Source organism: Salpingoeca rosetta (genome assembly GCF_000188695.1).
Source record: "Salpingoeca rosetta unplaced genomic scaffold supercont1.3, whole genome shotgun sequence".
NCBI lineage: Eukaryota > Choanoflagellata > Craspedida > Salpingoecidae > Salpingoeca > Salpingoeca rosetta.
In genome coordinates this window covers 696,136-715,922 of record NW_004754931.1, presented here as the reverse complement: position 1 = coordinate 715,922, position 19,787 = coordinate 696,136, and the positions used below count along the sequence as shown (strand labels likewise).

General features: G+C 55.4%; 7 protein-coding genes across 7 annotated transcripts in view; 5 read left to right on the top strand and 2 right to left on the bottom strand.

Moving 5' to 3' along the window:
* Positions 1 to 339: 339 nt before the first annotated feature.
* Positions 340 to 1,829, bottom strand: PTSG_01730 (uncharacterized protein; the record flags this gene model as incomplete). The annotated part of the gene is made up of 5 exons (XM_004997652.1): positions 340 to 573; positions 804 to 961; positions 1,245 to 1,293; positions 1,460 to 1,539; positions 1,718 to 1,829. Coding segments are annotated over 5 exons (442 nt in total), but the record flags the coding sequence as incomplete, so codon positions are not given.
* A 229-nt stretch (positions 1,830 to 2,058) lies between these two features.
* PTSG_11776 (uncharacterized protein) lies at positions 2,059 to 3,010 on the top strand. Its single transcript, XM_004997651.1, has 3 exons — positions 2,059 to 2,216; positions 2,356 to 2,406; positions 2,627 to 3,010. The coding sequence occupies exons 1-3, from the start codon at positions 2,075 to 2,077 to the stop codon at positions 2,704 to 2,706; spliced, it is 273 nt and encodes a 90-aa protein (XP_004997708.1). The 5' UTR covers positions 2,059 to 2,074; the 3' UTR covers positions 2,707 to 3,010.
* PTSG_11775 (uncharacterized protein) lies at positions 2,969 to 8,412 on the top strand (the record flags this gene model as incomplete). The annotated part of the gene is made up of 12 exons (XM_004997650.1): positions 2,969 to 3,181; positions 3,393 to 3,523; positions 3,746 to 3,772; positions 3,981 to 4,046; positions 4,261 to 4,368; positions 4,530 to 4,589; positions 4,907 to 6,956; positions 7,160 to 7,285; positions 7,467 to 7,578; positions 7,836 to 7,878; positions 8,026 to 8,132; positions 8,361 to 8,412. The coding sequence occupies exons 2-12, from the start codon at positions 3,404 to 3,406 to the stop codon at positions 8,410 to 8,412; spliced, it is 2,871 nt and encodes a 956-aa protein (XP_004997707.1). The 5' UTR covers positions 2,969 to 3,181; positions 3,393 to 3,403.
* Positions 8,413 to 8,728: 316 nt separating this feature from the next.
* Positions 8,729 to 9,408, top strand: PTSG_01728 (uncharacterized protein; the record flags this gene model as incomplete). The annotated part of the gene is made up of 3 exons (XM_004997649.1): positions 8,729 to 8,749; positions 8,938 to 9,070; positions 9,281 to 9,408. 3 exons carry the CDS (start codon positions 8,729 to 8,731, stop codon positions 9,406 to 9,408), a joined length of 282 nt encoding a protein of 93 aa, XP_004997706.1.
* Positions 9,409 to 9,522: 114 nt separating this feature from the next.
* Positions 9,523 to 17,445, bottom strand: PTSG_01727 (methionine synthase). The gene is made up of 15 exons (XM_004997648.1): positions 17,207 to 17,445; positions 16,848 to 16,992; positions 15,849 to 16,300; positions 15,426 to 15,660; positions 15,076 to 15,201; positions 14,777 to 14,859; positions 13,635 to 14,587; positions 12,527 to 13,238; positions 12,129 to 12,305; positions 11,775 to 11,853; positions 11,417 to 11,547; positions 11,138 to 11,223; positions 10,723 to 10,943; positions 10,507 to 10,598; positions 9,523 to 10,338 (listed from the first exon to the last, which is right to left on the bottom strand). The coding sequence occupies exons 2-15, from the start codon at positions 16,975 to 16,977 to the stop codon at positions 10,027 to 10,029; spliced, it is 3,789 nt and encodes a 1,262-aa protein (XP_004997705.1). The 5' UTR covers positions 16,978 to 16,992; positions 17,207 to 17,445; the 3' UTR covers positions 9,523 to 10,026.
* A 169-nt stretch (positions 17,446 to 17,614) lies between these two features.
* On the top strand, positions 17,615 to 19,358 carry PTSG_01726 (uncharacterized protein). Its single transcript, XM_004997647.1, has 2 exons — positions 17,615 to 18,014; positions 18,745 to 19,358. The coding sequence occupies exons 1-2, from the start codon at positions 17,701 to 17,703 to the stop codon at positions 19,103 to 19,105; spliced, it is 675 nt and encodes a 224-aa protein (XP_004997704.1). The 5' UTR covers positions 17,615 to 17,700; the 3' UTR covers positions 19,106 to 19,358.
* Positions 19,359 to 19,646: 288 nt separating this feature from the next.
* The window catches only part of PTSG_01725 (uncharacterized protein), a gene marked incomplete at its 5' end in the record, with an annotated part of 3,094 nt that continues 2,953 nt past the window's right edge, over positions 19,647 to 19,787 (top strand). Inside the window, one exon of the mRNA XM_004997646.1 lies at positions 19,647 to 19,693. Within this exon, the coding sequence (XP_004997703.1) occupies positions 19,647 to 19,693 (47 nt within the window). The remainder of the gene's footprint in view (positions 19,694 to 19,787) is intronic.

Sequence of the window (19,787 nt, the reverse complement as noted above, 5' to 3'; positions counted from 1 at the left end):
GTGTGTGTGTGTGTGTGTGTGTGTGTGTGTGTGTGTGTGTGTGTGTGTGTGTGTGTGTGTGTGTGTGTGTGTCCAAGCAAACAGTAGAAACAATACTGCTAATCAACTGAAACCCCCCCCCCTCAACCTCCAAGCAAACCAACAAAGAGAACAAGCGACATCTGAAGTAGAGAGAGACAGAGAACCGCCCACTCAACAACAGGCACACAACACAGCACATGTGATAACGACACTTGTCTACTCCCACACAACGTTTCACACCGCACGCGCGCACGCAAGAGGCACGAAGCTTCGGCGATATGGTACTCGGAGCACACTCTGCTCCGTCACCGCTCTCATCTCTCTTTATCCGCTTCTTGTACTCCCCCCCCCCCTCTTCCCCGCCCCCTTAACTTCTCTTGCACCTGCCTTTCCTCCACCCCCCCCCCCTCTTCACCGTTCGCACACGTAACACAAGCCGTTTGATCAGCCGCACACACGCTTGCACGACTACGACCATCACCACTACCGTTTGGCGGCACTGTACGCACTCACACATTCATGCACGAGCCCATACAGTTGCGGGCCACGGCTCTGTTTGGAATCGAGGAAGAGAAGACAAAGAAACAAAACGGGACATAACAGCAGCGTGAGAGGCAGTGGTGGGTGCTTGGCTATGACGGCGCTGGTGGAAGAGGGGTGTGCGCGGTCTCAAGTTGTGCACCCCTTGCGAGCCAACCTGGACAAGCATCTGACAAGAATGCAATACCCACACGCACGCATATACGCACACACGAACATGCACACACACACAAATGGCTCACCTTGCGTATGGGATGTAGGAGAGGCAGTACCAGAAGAAGGCGAGGAATTGGATGAATGCAAAGATGATGGCGAGCGCAACGCTCTTCCATACAATCGCAGACACAAGCGTCATTGCAATCGACGCAAGCATCACGCATGTCGCAATCCATCTCGTCTCCTGTGTCAACACAGAGCGTGTGTGTGTGTGTGTGTGTGTGTGTGTGTGTGTGTGTGTGTGTGTGTGTGTGTGTGTGTGTGTGTGTGTGTGTGTGTGTGTGTGTGTGTGTATGACGTCGAAGAAACGTGTGCGTGACATGAGTATAAACAAACAAGGAGAAGAAGATCCTCACACACACACGCACAACACACGCACAACACACGCATACACACGCACAACACATGCATACACGCATACACACGCACAACGCACACACACGCACAACGCACACACGCGCACGCACCTTGAACATGTTCTTGATCTGATGCCATGGCCCCCACAGGAACAAAGAACTGCCGACAGTGTGCAGGCGACCATGTGCAAAAATGGACAGGAGCATGATGAGTGCCGGTCGCCAAAGAGGAACATAATATTGTCATCATTGTTGCCGTGTCGTGTAATGCACGCAGACGTTCGCTTGCGACGTGAGGGACATGCGCATGCCGCCAATGTACACACCTCGCGAGAGACATGATGGTGCCGAGGGAATAGCAGATGGCAAACGCGGTCAGGTTACCAAGGGCCACGAGAGCCGTACCCTGTAGCCACAACACCAGATGTGCGTCGACGGTGGCGGTTAAGCATGGATTCGGCACTGGATGGGAGCCTGTGCTGTTCCACCCTCGATCTTCGCCCACTTCCATGCACATGCATACACACACGCGTGCGCACACACGCAATTGAGGAGAGACAAGCATGTGGACCAAGGTGACGCACCAGCAAACCGAGGATGCAGCCGATGGCAAAGCAGTACGCAAAGCCATACATGCGCTGCTTGCGCGTGAGCTTGCAGTACTCTCCACAGCACCCATCAATCTCATTCTTCATCTGCATCAGGCGTGTGATGGAGGTGGTGGTGGAGGTGACAGTGGTGGTGGTGAGGGCATGGCAAGGGGAGACACGGCACGGTGGCACAAGATGCAAGGCTGTGTAAACACGCCTTCGCACGCAGAGAGTGACGGTCACACACACACACACACACACACACACACACACACACACACACACACACACACACACACACACACACACACACACACGCACACACACGATCGACTGCAGATTTTGGGGCGAATGCTTGATGGGGACAGACGCTCGCCGACAGAGCTGATGGAAGCACTTGATCTTCGCCAGGAGTCGGATGCTGCTGTGCTGCAGGCGTTGGTGGTCGATGTCGTGGCAAACAACCCAAAGCAGCGGAACAAGTTTTTGAAAGGTGGGTTGTCTGCCACAGGTGTGCATGCACTTGTGTATGCGCGCGCGCGTGTGTGTGTGTTGGTACCTCCTGCCACTCTGTCCCTCGCCTACCCAACACAAAACTGTGTGTTTGTTTGCCTCTGCACGCGTGATTGCAGGCCAAACGGGCGTGCTTGGCTTCTTTGTAGGACAGGTGATGGGCAAGACAAGTAGGTTGAACCCGGAACTTGCGATGCGTGTGCGTCATGCTTTCTCCGCCCATGGTTTTGCATTCGCCTGCGTATTTCTTCCTCACCCACACACACACACACACACACACACATACACACACATACACACACACACACACACACACACACATACACACACATACACACACATACACACACATACACACACATACACACACATACACACACACACACGCAGAAGGAAAGGCCAATCCACAGAAAGTCAAACAGGCTGTGGAGCAGGAGCTTGCAAAGTTCTCGCACCAGGCGAGCTGCTGATCGTGAACTCGACAGCACCCTGCCGCACCTGACATTCATTTCATGCCTCCGTGATCACAACACCTGCTTGTCGCACTACTGTAAGCAAGCAAGGCAATCAGCCCTGCAACTACAGTATCGTCTCTGCTGAAAATTTGTACACATCTCGACAGCATTTCTGTGCGCCCCATTTCGCGGGAAAACCACTTTCAACCACTGCCAGCAAGAAGCAAGAGAAGAAGAGAGCATTGAAGGTGTGCTGTGGTTGGTCAGTTTGTGTGTGTGCGGCTGTTGGCCTATTGCGTTGGTACCGATATCAAAAGCCTCCATCTTCATTCACATCAAGTGGTGAACCTCAACTGTGTAGACTGGAGGTGGGTGTACTGCTTTGGGCTGTGGTGGTGGTGCGAGCTCGCAGCCCTTCAAACCTCAAATTGCCGGCAGTTTGTTGCGCATATCCAGCCAGTAGGCAAGGAGCGTGACCGGCGTACCTGAAGTACGGCTATCTGCACAGTCGTTAGCACTGCCATTCTTCATGTCCTTTCCTACACTTCTGATGGGTTCTTGTGACCCGGATACATGGGTCGGCTCGAGTGTGTTTGGTCTTGTAGCTTCAATTGGTCACCATGACATGCTTGTCTGCACAAACCTGTGTGACGCACACGCTCACATCCCACGCAACACTTCGCACCCTGTGTCATCTGTAGACAGTGAAGCCATGAGCGCGTCAGCGGTGTTTGTTGCCACTTGCGTCTTTGAAGGATGGACCGACCTGGTGATTCAAGGGGAGCCCACGCACTCCGATCTCGAAGTTGCTTTGGCAAATCTATCACCCTCTGTAAGCAAACGCCAGCCACAACCACGGAGAATGCCACTTCCTGTACGACATGAAGTGAACACACATGGCCTTTCACGTTTACCGCGCAGTTGTGCGATGCCACAAACACACCACTTGACCAGCCAGCACCACGCTTCTTCTCTCTTGCTTGACATGACAAGCCTGTTCGTTCACTCACGCGTGGAACGTTTGTTGCGTCCACGGTTGTTTGCTGCACTGCAGAACCTCACACAACAAGTCTCCTGTTTGGTAAGTTACGTAGTGACGCAATGTACGGCACACACACACGCACAGCACACACACACACACACACACTGCAATTGAGTGTAGTTACATGGTTGATGCAAGACGACGGTTTGGAGTACCGTGGTTGAGGCAGATTGTCATATTGCACGAGCATTCTCTGAACACTTCTGACCGTTGCGGCCGTTTACCTGCTTGCCATTTCCCATACCAGGTTGCGCCGCATGCCGTGACACTTCGCAGCGGCTCCCATGCAGTGTGGTCTCTTCCAACCAAGAAGGTTGGTTGGAGGCCTCTTGGTTCTGTGCCCAATGATGGCATGCTTGGACGTGTGCCTGAGTGTACGCGAGAGTGTACTCTCGCGTGTGCATGCCTCTCCTTGCACCTGGGCGTGCGTGTGCGAGTTGCACGCGTTTCTCGCACAGCTGCACTGCTAGATGTTTGATTCCACCGCGAGTCATTCACTCACTGAGCATGGTGTGACTGAACCACAGGTATCATTGTGCGTGAACATTGGCGAGCGCGTGGGCGTGTTCTTTCCCCGAACCAACGCAACAAGTACACACAGATGCAACGTCCTCTTGTTGCCATCAGAAGCTGAGGTACGTCATGTCGCCTCCCGAAAGAGCCAGCGAGAGGGCGTGTGCGCGCGCTCGTATTTTGTGTGTGCGTCGTCACCATGAGCATGTGCTCACGTTCTGGTCGTGTCACGCTCATGGACCACCTGTTCACAACGATTCTTGCGCCGGCTCTGGCAACACAGGCGGAAGCCTTCTGTGACAACATCTCGTCGCGTATCATGGAATACCTCAGCTCGTCCATGGTACGCATGTCTGGGCGGTGGCATGGTCTTGAGCATCTGCATCCACCCATCCTGAGGGTTGGGCACTGCTACTGCTGACTCCAACCCATTTCGCTCGACACAAGAACACCCTGTCAAGCGCAACATTCACATCCCTTCTCACTCACCCACAAAACACGAACTCCCCTACCCCCCCCCCTCTCTCTCTCCCTCTCTCCCTCTCTTTACCCCCCCTCTCTCTCTCCCCCTCTCTCTCTCTCTCTCTCTCTCACTCACTCACTCACTCACTCACTCGCTCACTCACACACACACACACACTCTCGCACACACACACACAGATGCAGGCATCACCGATGACGGTGGCATCGCCACATCGTCCACACACCGCGAGTGTCGCCGGTTTTGCGACGCGTGGGAGCCCCGGATTTGCGCGGCCACACAGCATGATTCAGCTGCCGTCACAGCGGCACACGCCACCAGCCTCCACAAGCTTTACACATCACCACCCTGGCGACACCCACCACTTTCCGCAGCATCACTTCCCACGTTATCACTCGGCGGTGCATTTTGCTGCAAGGCATACACAGCAGCGCGAAAGGCGCGCAAGCGTGGCTGGCGTACCGACCGCCCAGTTCAGGACGCCAAGCACGCACTCCTCGTTCTCCAGTGCAGGGTCGCGCGGCGTGAGTCCTGGGAGGCAAGGGGAAGTCTTCCATCAGTCCCAACACCATTTTGCCGGCAGCGGCGTGCATGCCGGGCGTGTCGGTGCACATCAGCCAGGCCGCCCTGTGCACTGGAAAAACAGCACAAGCAGCGGTCATGCCAGTCCCCGCGATCCCAGTGTCACGTCCCTCGCATCAGCTCACGCTGGTTACTCGAGTGGAGTATCTTCACCGTCGGCAGTGCATGCTGCGCGTGGCGTGTCCAGCGGCCCCCGCCAGGCAGAGCCGTCTCCAGCGCGCTCCATTGCCGCGCCATCGCCCCATCGACGGTCGGAGCAAGCCCTGCGACAGCCACCGCGCCGCAGCCGCCCATACAGCTGGTACGGCCAGCAACAGCAACAGCAACAGCAGCCGCACGGACAGCAGCACCACGCCGGGCACGCAAACGCACCGAAAGTGATGATGCGCGGGTCATCGCACTCGCATATTGGGCCGCACGCCCCATCGTCGTCCAAGTCGGCAACGCGGCGCCACTCGACGCTGGTGATGCAGCCCGCAGAAGCGCGGGAGCAGCGGCGCATGCGGCGGGCGAGCTACCACTTCCACGTGGCAAACCATCAGCCGCAGCAGCTGCAGCTGCAGCAGGAGGTGGGTGCACGTGGTGGCGGGCGTACTGGACGTGGGGGCCGGCCTGTGGGCGGAGAAACGGACCGCCGCATCTCCGTCATCAGCGAGAGCGGGGCGAACGCGTCAGCGAGCAGCGGCAGGAGCGGCAACGCCAGTGGTAACGACGGTGGTCAGCAGAACAGGGATGGCCCACACAGCACGGGGAGTACGCAACACACAGCACCTGGCGACGGGGCTGTTGTGATTCGTGTTCCCCGGCCCGTGCGCGCCAAGCAGGCGCCAAGCACACTCAAGCCCGGAGACCTGCGGCGCATGCAGAACAAGCTGTTGCTGCTGTCTGGCTTTGATCCCGCCGATGATGCACGGAACAGCGATGAGGATGATGATGTGGACGGCGCGAAAGAGGACAGGGAGGGCGTGAGTGCGAGCCGCAGGCAAAGCGAGGACAGCGTGGGGCTCTCCTCGCTGCTCAGCCAACTCGGCATAACTGGGGTTTCATCTTCAAGCACACACAGCCCGAACCGCACACCGCTTGCCTCCCTGTCAGAAGGAACGACAACGCCCACATCACAGAAGTTGCGCAGCATGTTCCAGCCGCTGACGACGGGCAGCACGAGCGACGGCGAGTCGACAGACACTGTGCTGCATCGCAACGGCAGCGAGCGCAGCTGCCGCACTGACAACGACAACGACCGAACCATCACAGAGGCAGACAAGAACACAAGCAACGTGGATCTGAGCCGCCACAGCAGCAATGCCGATGGAGCTGACGATATCGATGACGTTGCCAGTGACAGCGTTGACAACGGTCATGGCAGTGCTGACGACAGCAGCGACGTGTTGTCTGGTCTTGGGGATGCCGAGTTTATTGACGATGAAGTGCCTCTCAGTATCGACCACGTGTCCAACGTCCAGGAGGGCAATGTCGATGATGAGGCAATCGTCAACAGCCTGCTGGCAGAGATAGATCATCCTCAACAACAACAACAACAACAACAACAACAACAACAGCAACAACGGAGGAAGCCAGCACACCCCAAGTATCCAATCTGGTTGCAGCCCCACGCCTCCAGGGTGGACGCCCACCTCATGCTTGCAGGTGCGGTGTGTGTGTGTGTGTGTGTGTGTGCTTGCGTGTGTGTGTGTGCTTGCGTGTATCACAAAATCTTGTCTGCGTCTCGATCGCCCTTTGTTGATTCGGTCCGCACGCCGGGGTGTAGGTAAGACCACAGCCACTTGTTGTCAACTCATCAACACAGCAACATTGTCATCACACATTGTTGCGCCGCTGCATCACGATAGGATTGCCTGATGGTGCATTTATGGTCCGGTTGTCATCACGCAAGCAGGCGATGGTGTTGTCGTACGCGTTCAAGAACACCGTCTACGACGAGTACATCGGACACATGGAGACGTCTGGGGCGTCAGGTGCGGTGATGTGATATCGCCGGCTCATGCAAGCGTCATCGTTGCACACTTGAGAATGAGACTCACACCAACTTTGTGTGAACGTGTGTGTGTGTGTGCGTGTGTATGTGTGTGTGTGCGTGTGTATGTATGTGTGTGTGTGTGTGTACGATGTGGGTTTGGCATTGTGGTGTTGTGGCAGGGGTGTTCCTGGAACGCGTACCGACGCTGGTGTTTGACAACCTTCGCCAGTTTGTTGCCCACTACTCAAAGCCAACACACTACTTTCCTGTGCCCCTCATTGCCCTCGATCGGTGCGTATCATCATGTGCATGGGAGGCGGTGCCAAGGGAGGTGGTGATGGGAGAAGTCGAAGGTGTTGTGGTAGGAGTAGCGGGGTGTGCGTGCGTGTGTGTGTGTGTGTGTGTGTGTGTGTGTGTGTGTGTGTGTGTGTGTGTGTGTGTGTGTGTGTGTGTGTGTGTGTGTGTGTGTGTGTGTGTGTGGTGGCCAGGCCGTTGAGGTCATGCAGAAGGACTTGGGCTAACCTTATGGATGCCTGAAAACATTGCAGGTTCCGCAATCCCGACACGGATCCATGGAACTACGGCCTGCAGGTGCTCATTGCTTGTTTGGGAGCATTGTTGAGTGTTTTGCAGCCTGCTTGTGCATGTTGCGCGCGTGTTCGCTGCTGCACCACACCGTACAAGGCACGATGATATCACCTTGGCTGCTTTTGTGTATACATGTTCCATTGCTTGCAGGAGCAACACCCTGACGGCAACTGGGAGTTTGAAGAAGGCAGTGACGATGGGCAGCGACTGAAGCGAATCAGCAACTCCGACTCATCCGTCGCTTCTTGTGCGTCAACGTGTGTGTGTTGGGGGAAGGGGGATAGAGGGGTGCAGGTGCCGCACCACGCGAATGCGTGCATGCATACTTGCGTGTATGTTCGTTTGTTTCGCTGCTGCGTTCATCGTTGTAACCGTTTCCATCCACTCAGGTACTCACTGAACTGCAATCATCACACGCCTTTGTGGATGCACACACACACACACACACACACACACACACACACACTTGCCTGCGTCGTAAACAGCTGCACTGTCGCGCCACAGTTCGGGCGGACACCTGAGCACATCGCAGAGTAGCAACGCATTGACGCAATCCATGTCACAACACAACTCACCACCTCAACGTCAACAACAGCAAGAACAGCAGCATGATGGCAGTGCACGGCGAGGTCTTGGCTCGCGTCGCACATCCAGCAGCAGCGTGTCAAGTCGACGCTCATATGCACTCGAGCATTCGGAACAACAACAACAACAACAACAACAACAACAACAACAACAACAACAACAACAACAACAACAACAACAACAACAACAACAACAACAACAACACGATGATGTAGAGGACCGCACTGAGCATGCGTGGACGACGGTGTTTGCGTGGTTTCAGCCCGACATGGCCAAGGCCGAGGCAGTGGTGCGTGTGGCAACGGGGGTTGTTGTTACACGAGCATGGTGGTGGTAGGGGTGTGGTGGCACGGCGGTTGCTCTGTTATTGTTGTGCATGAACACCTGTGTGCACTTCTAACTTCCTTAACTTCACCTTCCTCACGCAATGGTTGCTGTTCACGCGACACCCGTTGTGTTCGCATCGCGTTGATTCAGGCTCAGCTGAGCACGCTTGGACGACCTGGCAACTTCCTCGTGCATGCGAGTGACAGGCGTTCCGTTGCTGGCGAGCTGACGTTTGTCAACGCCAACCACAAAGTGACCACCCGCGGCATCGTCAAGCGGAATGGTGAGAACAGCGAGCAGAGCGTACAAGGGATGAAAGGGGAGCGGGAATTGGGTGCTGGGGTGTTGGCGAGCAGCGTGAGTGCCGTGTGACTACTGGTTTCTTGTGTTGGTTCCTGCATGTCGCTACCACTCGTACCGGCACTGTGCAAGCGCGCAGCCTCACGCATGAGATATGGCCGTGCCCACGACACATGCGCGCATGCATTTGCAGGCCAAGTGCGCCTGGAGACGAGTACGGTGTGGGCGGCGTCCATCCCAGAACTTGTGTCGAAGCTTGGGCGTGCAGACACGACAGACATTGGCATTAAGCTCGTCACCGCTACATGTACAACCATCTGATGCCATGCTGTGTGTGTGGTGTGTGTGTGTTGTGTGTGTGTGTGTGTGTGTGTGTGTGACAGTTCAAAGCACTGACACAGTCCTTCCCCTCCCTGTCGTCGTTCGTGACAAGTGTATGGCGAGTGGGTGCTTGTATTGCGTGAGAATGCTGTAAACTATGGAAGCGTCAAGGAGAAGGTCAGGGAGCACGAAAGGACAAAGCCGCCACCACCAACATGCGATTGCCAGACGAAATCCCAACTCACACACGCTCGGAGAGGTCAAATGCACGCACGCATACAGCAAACACGAATCTAAATGGGTCGGAGGAACAAGACAGTAAGCACGTCCCCACCAAAAGAAAGCACACCAGGGTGCCAACCCAAGCTACAATCAACCGTAACCACTCGCTGCTGGGTAAGAACATCAACACAACAAAGGTGTGACAAGCTACAACGAATGACGTGGAAACACAACAAAGACTGGGGCTGGAAGGCTAGACGGCGTGCGTAACATCAAACATACACGGATGAAAGCGGAAAAGGTGTGTGTGTGTGTGTGCAAGTGCACACTCATGTGTGTGTGTGTGTGTGTGTGTGTGCGTGTGTGTGTGTGTGTGTGTGTGTGTGTGTGTGTGCACTATTGGCTCTCATCGGGGTCGTAACTGAGGATGGGAGCCAGCCAGCGCTCAACTGTCTGCAGGTCGCTGCCCTTGCGCTTGGCGTAGTCGGCAGCCTGGTCCCGGTCAATCTTGCCCACGGCAAAGTACTCAGAGTCTGGGTGTGCAAAGTAGAGGCCAGACACGCTGGCCGCAGGCATCATGGAGAACGACTCGGTCAGGCTCATCTCTGCGTTTGCCTCTGCATCGAGCAGGCGCCAGTATGCCTCCTTCTCTGTGTGGTCCGGCTGCGACGGGTACCCGGGAGCAGGGCGGATACCGGCATACTTGAGCTGTGTTTAGATTGCCAACAGGGGGGGGGGGGAGATGCGGGTGAGAGGAGCATTGACATGGTCCAGGGAGGGCATGTGGGGCAACAAAGCGAACAGCGAAACAAAAATGATACACGGGAAACTTAAGCAACCACACAGACGCAGACACACACACACACACACACACACCTGGTGGAGTTCCTTTGCTGTGAACCCTTCGTCGGTTGCGTATGCCCAGTACTTTCGGCGCACATCCTCGTGCAGCATCTCGGCAAACGCCTCTGTCATTTGCAAAAGAGGTAGAGGGAGGTGTTTGAGGGTTGTGTCAAATTGTGTGCACGTGCGCGTGCGTGTGTGTGTGTTTTGCAGGAAGGCGCGTCAGAATATTGAATGAAGTGTGCGCACCTGCCAGCCGGTCGGCCAGGGCCTTGACCATGATGGAGTTGTAGTCGTCATGGTCGTTGAGGAACTGCTTCGAGAGCTCATCTGCACCGAGGCCGCACGTCACGGCAAACATGCCAATGTAGTCGGCAATGCCGCTCTCCTTTGGTGCGATGAAGTCGGAGTGGCAGAAGTAAGGGTCTGTCTTGTCCACCTTCTCCGCCTGCTGACGAAGACCGTAGAGCCTGCAAGGTGTGGCGTGTGGACATGCGGTGGGGTGACGTAAGCTGCGTGTTTTGTGTGTGTGTGTGTGTGTGTGTGTGTGTGTGTGTGTGTGTGTGTGTGTGTGTGTGTGTGTGTGTGTGCGTGTGTGTGTGTGTGTGCGTGTGCGGGCAAGGAAGTCACAGACAAAGAGCCAACAACCCAAGTGTGAGCTCACGTTTCCTTGACGGTGGTTCGGGATTCGTCCTCGTAAATCTCAATGTCGTCGCCGACGGTGTTGGCAGGGAAAATGCCAAACACTCCCTGTTGACACGCAAGCGTGAGGACCCCAATCAAAGCCACGTGAGAGAAGAAAGAGGACCCACGGCGGCAAGGAAAGGTAGACACACACATGCAAACACACACACATGCAAACAGACAGACAGACAGACACACACACACACATAGTCAGACACACGGAAATGATCCCAGTCACAAACATACAACAAGACGGCACCTTGCCACGAAGGAGCTTCTCGGAAACGATTCGCTTGAGCAGGGCCTGTGCGTCATCAAAGACCTTCTTTGCCTCTGAACCCACAGCTTCGTCGTCAAAGATCTTGGGGTAAGAGCGGTTGGGGTAGCGGCCTGGCAGAGGGAAAAGGCAACGAGGAATGCAAAGAAGCGCGCGCGTGTGTGTGGTGGGGGGGGGAGGGGGAAGGGGTTTATGGGGATGGCCATGAAATGAGTGAGAAGCGAGCGAGGAGCCAGTGTGTTGGACGATTATGTTGTGGCAACTGTTGAGCAAGCGCATGTACACAGGTCAGGAGTGGTCGACGAGTGCAAAGGCAACGCTTGCAGGTGTGCAGGCTCACCTCGCAGCTGCCAGACTTCGAAGAAGGGCTTCCAGTCAATGTACTTGATGCAGCGCTCAAGATCAAGGCTCTCGATGACCTGTACAAGCGGGCAACGGAGGATTGGTGTCAGAGGAGAGCAGCAGCAGTGCGTGGGGGTGTGGCAAACGCTAGAGGAGGAGGAGGAGGAGGAGGAGGAGGAGGAGGAGGAGGAGGAGGAGGAGGAGGAGGAGGAGGAGGAGGAGGAGGAGCAATAGTGGCAGACGTACGAACGAACGAACGAACAAACAAACAAAGGAACAAACAAGGGAACAATCAAACAAACAAACAAACAAACAAACAAACAAACAACCCAGTGACAGGACGGTAACGCACCTTGACGCCAGTCATGGCAGGCTTGACGGGCGGCTTCTTGTTAAAGTCAATGGCGAACCGCTGCTTGCGGGCTGCGTCGAGGGAGAGGTAGACGCGGTCGGTGAGCGACTCGAGGTACTCCTCGCGAATTTCCTCATACTCCTCAGCAATGTCCTCAACAAAGTCCTCCCGGTTCCCCTGCCATGTGTGATGCGCGATGTGCGTGTGGGTGAGCGAGCATAATTGGGCGATGGGCATGAAGAGGAGTTTCACATGACAACAGGCGCACATGCACACGCACACGCACACGCGCGTACGGAGACAAAGCCACACGCACACACAAAATACACACAAAGACACAAAACACACATAGACAGGTGCAAAGGGACATGAAGGCGCGCCAGTAGAGATGTGTGTACCTGGTCGAGGAGGGCGGAGACGGTGACGACGCTGCGAGAGGCATCGAGCACGTGAACTGTTGGCGACGAGTACTTGGGCGCAATCTTCACGGCGGTGTGCATCTTGGAGGTGGTGGCGCCACCAATGAGCAGCGGCAGCTTGTGGCCGGTCCGCTCAAGCTCCTTGGCCACAAACACCATCTCATCCAGCGAGGGGGTGATGAGGCCAGAGAGGCCGACAATGTCCGCCTTGTGCTTGTCCACGGCCTCCAGGATCTTGTTGGCGGGGACCATGACACCGAGATCAACCACCTTGAAGTTGTTGCAGCCCAGCACGACGGCAACAATGTTCTTGCCAATGTCGTGCACGTCGCCCTTGACGGTTGCAATGACGACGGTGCCGTTGTACATGTCACTCTCGTCGGCCACCTCCGGGTCAATGCCCTGCGCCCGCAGCGATGCCTCGCGCTCCTCCTCCATAAACGGAATCAGGTGCGCCACCGCCTTCTTCATCACGCGCGCGCTTTTGATCACCTGCGGCAGGAACATCTTTCCAGCGCCAAACAGATCGCCGACAATGCTCATGCCGGCCATGAGCGGGCCCTCAATGACGTTGAGCGGCTTCGGGTACAGCGCCGTGTTCTGCCGTGCCTCCTCCGTGTCCGCAACCACAAACTTGTCAATGCCCTTGATCAGCGCATGCTCCAGCCGCTTCTCAACGGGGGCATCGCGCCTGTGTATGTCATGCATCAACGTGTGTGCGTATGTGAATGTGTGTGTGTGTGTGAATGTGCGCGCGCGTGTGTGTGTGGTGAGTGGAGAAGTGGTACAAAAGGGTAATACGGCGCGTGGCGGAGGCGAGGTGGAGTCGCAACGCAGTACAGCACACAGTGCAACACAGCACGCATTGCAACAAAGCACGCGTCTTTGAAAACGACACAAGCAGCAATACAAGCACCCGCGCACGCAAATGCAATGAGCGACAACAACAACAACAACAACAACAACAACAACAACAACAACAACTACTACTACTACTACTACTACTACTACTACTTAAACTACTTCTTAAACAGCGACAAACAAGATTGCAAGCGCCACCATGTGCGCACGATCAAAGCCAACGCACCACGAGTCGTCCTGCTTCTTTGTCTTTGCCTCCTTGCCGTGCTCCTGGGCATATGTGAGGAGCTCCTCCGTGGCGTTGGGGTGCTTGTTCCAGATGATGTTCTCGCACAGCTCAACGAGCTTTGGGTCAATCTCCGAGTAGATGGGCATGGCGCCGGCGTTGACAATGCCAAAGTCCATCCCCTTCTGGATGGCGTGGTAGAGGAAGACCGAGTGCATGGCCTCGCGCACGACGTTCATGCCGCGGAAGGAGAAGCTGAGGTTGGACACGCCGCCCGAGATGTGGCAGCCGGGGCACTGCTCCTTGATGGGGCGGATGCAGTTGATAAAGTTTATTGCATACTCGTTGTGCTCCTCAATGCCCGTGCCAATGGTGAGGATGTTGGGGTCGAAGATGATGTCGTTGGGGTTGAAGCCAACCTTCTCCACCAGGATCTTGTACGAGCGCGTGCAGATGCGGATCTTTCCCTCCAGGTCGGCGGCCTGGCCCTTCTCGTCAAAGGCCATCACCACCACCGCAGCGCCGTAGCGGCGGATGGTGCGCGCAACCTTGATAAACTCCTCCTCCCCGCTCTTGAGCGAGATGCTGTTGACAATGCACTTGCCCTGCGTGCACTTGAGCCCGGCCTCCACCACGGCAAAGTCGCTCGAGTCGATGCACAGCGGCACCTTGGCAATGTCCGGCTCGGACGCAATCAGGTTGCAGAACTTGGTCATAGCCTTGACGCCGTCCAGCAGACCATCGTCCATGTTGATGTCCAGGATCTGCGCGCCATTCTCCACCTGCAGCTTGGCCACGGCCAGCGCCTCGTCGTACTCGTCCGTCTTGATGAGGCGGCAGAACCGCCGCGAGCCAGCGACGTTGCACCGCTCCCCAATGTTGACAAAGTTGGTGTCGGGCCCGATGCGCGCCGGCTCCAGCCCAGACAGCAGCATGTGGTCTGCAAACGGCTTCTGTCGTTTGTGTTGCCGGGGGGGGGGAGGGAGAAATGGGGCGGTGAGTGAGTGAGTGAGTGAGTGAGTGTGTGTGTGTGTGTGTGTGTGTGTGGGCGGGGGGGGGGCGAGAGAGTGAGTTTGGGGGGTCGATTAACAGTGTGCGTGCGTGCGTGCGTGTGCGTGTGTGTGGTGTGGTGTGCAACGTACGGGAGGGCGCTGTCGCGGAGGGAACGAGGAGCACATTTTGACAATGGCCGCAATGTGGGCTGGCGTTGTTCCGCAGCAACCGCCTGCGGTGAGAAAGAGAAGGGTGTGTGTGTGTGTCAGTTTGGTTGGTCAGTAAGTGTATCAGTCAATTGAGGAAGAGCGCGGCAGGCAAGACAAAGAGAGACAGAGAGAGAGTGGCGTGTTGAGGGACCATGTGCAATGAATGCATGGCAACGTAGCATGGCACTGGCGCTGGGGGAGTTGATAAAATCGAGTCGAATTGGCGTGCATGGACGCACCGACAATGTTGACGAGGCCACTGCGAGCAAAGTCTGCGAGGTGCGAGCCTGTGATGTCGGGTGTCTCGTCATATCCGCCCATGGCGTTGGGAAGACCAGCGTTCGGGTAGCAAATGATGTACGCGTCTGTGCACAAGGAAGCGTGGTGAGGAGTTGGGAGGTGAGGAAGGTGGAGGCAAGAGGTGTTGGCAAACGACACAGGTTGCCCACACGCACGATGCACAAAGAAAAAAAACTCAGCGCAGATAACGCAACTGCAGAGTGCGAGCAACACGACTGCTGAGCAACAAAGGCAAAGACACACACACACACACATAAACATGCACAGGCACAGGCATACACACACACACCTGTGGTCTTTGCAATTTCCTCGAGGTAAGGGCGCATGTCGGTTGCGCCGAGAGCGCAGTTGAGGCCGAGGGCCATTGGGCGGCCATGGCTGACGCTGATGGAGAACGCCTCGGCCGTCTGGCCAGAGAGTGTGCGGCCAGAGCGGTCTGTGATGGTGCCGGAGATGAAGATGGGCCGCCGCGGGTACTTCTCGGGCTCGTCCTCAAACAGCTTCTCCACAGCAAACAACGCAGCCTGCAGGCGGGCGAAAAAGATGGGAAAGGTGCATAGGGAAGGTGCGCGTGAGGGTGTGAGAAGGGACTCAAAAAAAAAACCAAGGTACGCACGCACACACACATACGCGTGCGCATACACATGCGTACATGCACAAGCACGCACACGCACACGCGCAAAAACAACGTTATTCCGCCTCCACTTCGAACCTTTGCGTTTGCCGTGTCGAAGATGGTCTCGACGAGGAGGACGTCCACGCCGCCGTCCATGAGCCCGCGTGCTTGCTCGGCATACGCCTCCACCAGCTCGTCAAACTTGACGTTGCGCAGCTCCGGCTGCTCGACAGAGGGTGAGATGGACAGCGTGCGGTTGGTGGGGCCGAGCGACCCGGCAACAAACTTGCGGCCGTGGCCCTGCGCCTCCACCTCCTCGCAGGCGCGCTTGGCGAGCTTGGCCGCCTCCACGTTGAGCTTGTACACGTGATCCTCCGTGGCGTAGTCGGCCTGGGCGATGCGCGTGGAGCTGAAGGTGTTGGTCTCCACAAAGTCCGCGCCAGCAAGCAGAAACTGCTTATGGATGTTGACAATGGCCTCCGGCTGGGTCAGCACGAGCAAGTCGTTGTTTCCTTGCAACGCTTTGGGGTGCTCCTTGAAGAGCTCGCCTACGCAATAGACAGGGCACAGCGTGTGTTTGGGTTGTTGTTGTTGTTGTTGTTGTTGTTGTTGTTGTTGTTGTTGTTGTTGTTGTTGTTGTTGTTTGGAGAAAGGTTCATCATCAGCAGCAGGTCACAATTGAATCATCGTGACCACGATGGTCAGCAGCATCAAAATCATCAGCAGCAGCATGAGCATCGTCATCATCAGGGTCACCACCATTCATCATCAGGGTCATCATCATCAGGATCGAGGAGCAGGGACAACACAACACGCGGTTGGCATGTGAAAGGAGGGTAAGGGAAGGGAGGGTAAGGGTGTGTGTGTGTGTGCAGTGCAGCGGAAGCGGAAGCGGGCGAGAGGCGCGTCCTCCTTTTGTCGATGCAACAACGCGTCCTCGGAGCGTGCACCTTGGGCCTGGTATTGCTTGCTGCTGGTGCTGGTGCTGGTGCTGGGAGCTGGGAGCTGGTGGCGTCTTTGGCTAGGTGGCTGTGGTGTTTGGAGGAAGAAAAAGGAAGAAAAGGGATAACAACAAAAAGAAAGACGCAAACTAACCTCGGAAGTCTTTCTCCTGCAGCGAAAGCTGTTGGATCATGGTGCCCATGCCGCCATCAAAGAACATGATGCGCTCCTCCAACAAGGCGCGCAGGGCCGCCGTTGTCTCCTCCACATGCTTCGCCGCCATCTTTGCGGGTTGTATCTGGAGTTGCAGTTGTTGTTTGTCGCGGTCGTTGGTTGGTTGTGGTCGCGCTGGGGGGTGAGCAGTGGCCGATGTCGCGAAGGGAAAATGAACTCACGCCCAGAACAACAAGAACAAGAGCCAAGAAGAAGAACAAGAAGAAGAACAAGAGAGAAGAAAAAGGAAAGCAGAAGCCAAAATGGATGGTGGACAGAAGAAATACACATGCGCACACCTGTGTTGGTTGGACAAGAGAGCTGCTGCTTGTTTGCCTTTCCTTTGCCTTCTTGCCTTCTTGCTTCTTTGTATCGATCTACCTACCTTTCCAGCTACCAGCCAGTACGTGTGTGTGTGTGTGTGTGGGTGGGTGTTTCTCCTGCACCAAGCAAGAAGAAGCAAGGTGAGTTTCTTCGATTGTGCGAGATGAGAGTGGATGGCGTGTGCGCAACGTGGATGGTGGACTGCACAAAAAACGAAGACCACAGATGATGTGAACTACTCAATGTGCTGTAGATTGCTGCAACTACAGAAATTGCTACACAATGTGGTGTTGTGAGCGGTCCGCCAATTTCGTTTTCGGGGGTTTGCAACGACGAGCAAGACAAGACGCAGACACACACACACACACACACACACACACACACACACACACACACACACACACACACACACACACACACACACACACACACAAGCACACACACACACACAAGCACACAAGCGCACACCATGGGGCAAAGCCAGAGGGAGGAGGGGCACAGCCAAGGGAAGGAGGAGGAGGAGGAGGAGCTGTATCGCGTTGCTGTGGTGGACCGGTTTGACGACAAGGAGGAGGATTTTGAGGAGGCACAGTGGATGACTTCGTGGTTGGAGGAGAAGAAGAAGAAGAACAGATCAACGACTGGCGGCAAGGGCGAGGACGCAACGGCGTCACGGCGCTTGCTGCTGGCAGTTGCACAGCGCACATCCCTCACACAGGCTGCGCTCCAAGCCGCAGACGAAATTGCAATCACGGACTTTGGCACAGCAGGCGTTGCTCAGAGGTGCGTGCGTGTGTTTGCGTTTGTGTTTGTGTATTGTTGTTGTTGTTTGAGTTGTTTAAGTTGTTGTTGTTTAAGTGGTTGTTTGAGTTGTTGTTGTTGTTGTTGTTTAAGTTGTTGTTTGAGTTGTTGTTTAAGTTGTTGTTGAAGTTGATTTGTTGTTTAAGTTGTTGTTTAAGTTGTTGTTTAAGTTGTTGTTGAAGTTGTTGTTGTTGTTGTTGTTGGTGGTGGTGGTGTTGTTTAAGTTGTTGTTGTTGTTGTTGTTGTTGTTGTTGTTGTTGTTGTTTAACATGAGTTGTTGGTGTTGTTTAAGTTGTTTAAGTTGTTGTTGTTGTTGTTTAATATGTTGTTGAAGTTGTTTTGTTGTTGAAGTTGTGTTTAAGTTGTTGTTTAAGTTGTTGTTTAAGTTGTTGTTGTTGTTGTTGTTGTTGTTGTTGTTGTTGTTGTTGTTGTTGTTGTTGTTGTTGTTGTTGTTGTTGTTGTTGTTGTTGTTAACATAAGTTGTTGTTGTTGTTGTTGTTGTTGTTAACATAAATTGTTGTTGTTGTTTAAGTTGTTGTTGTTTAAGTTGTTGTTGTTTGCTCACCACTCACACACTCACCCCCCACACTCACATACACATACACATACACTCTCACTCACTCACACATACACGCTCATACGCTGCACTGACCCCCCCCCCACACACACACTCTCTCGTTTCCACCGCTTTGATGCGGACGCAACACCGCAGGGCCATTGCGTTGGGAAACACGTTTCACAAAACCGCGGTGCTAGCTGGCTTGGGCGGACTCATTGGCACAAGCGCAAATCGACTGAGAATACCGGCACTGGGCCTCCTGGGGCTCAGCGTCACGTGCGCCCTCGCATACGACCTCGACTGGCAGCGTGACTTCCTCTGCAAATACCAGGTCCACAAGGACCGCAGCAGCCCGCCCATTGTCTGCCAGTTCCTTGCACCAGGCGCAGAGGCAACCGTCCTTGTCAGGCGCGACGACAGCGCCCGCAAAGTCCTGCACAACACCATCGCCTTCCTCGCCCTCGCTGCTGCCACGTTCACCGCCCACCGCGCAGGGTGGATCCGCTTCTCATGAGCCCTGAGCGTGGCGGTTGTCTTGGTTGTTGCCGTGGTTGTTGCTTTGGTGCTTGTTGCCTGAGTTGCTGGTTGTCGTTGTTGCCATTGCGAGGGAACGAGGGTGTGTGCTTGACGCATGTGTGCGCATGTACACGCATGTACGCAGTGTGTCGGAAGCGAGGTCGGGACGACCATTGCCCACCACCATTGCCCAGCAGTCGTACATGAAGCGCAACAATACAAAGCAGCTGTGTGGCCGACGCAGACTTCTGTCAATCAAATCAATCAAACCACAAATCCATCGTCCACACACAACAAACAACAAAACAGCAAAATGGCTTTGCGACGGGGCGAAAGGAGTAACGGCTCCCGTAGTCGTGGGTTGCCAACGGCAGCATCTGGCGGACGGCTGAGGACAGCGCCCGCCATACAGCGGCAGCCTGTGCCGCCGTCGTCGCGGGGAGGGGTGCGGTCCAGTGTGCGACCGTACACGAGCGGCGCGGCGAAGACCCAGGAAGGGAATGCCCAGCAGAGCGAAGCAGACTATCTTCGTCTCAACAATGAAATTGAGCAGCGCACTGCAGCCATCGTCGCACGAGCCCAAGCGGTGTGTGTGTGTGTGTGTGTGTGTGTGTGTGTGTTGTGTGTGTGTGTGTGTGTGTGTGTGTCGTGTGTGTGTGTGTGTGTGTGTGTGTGTGTGT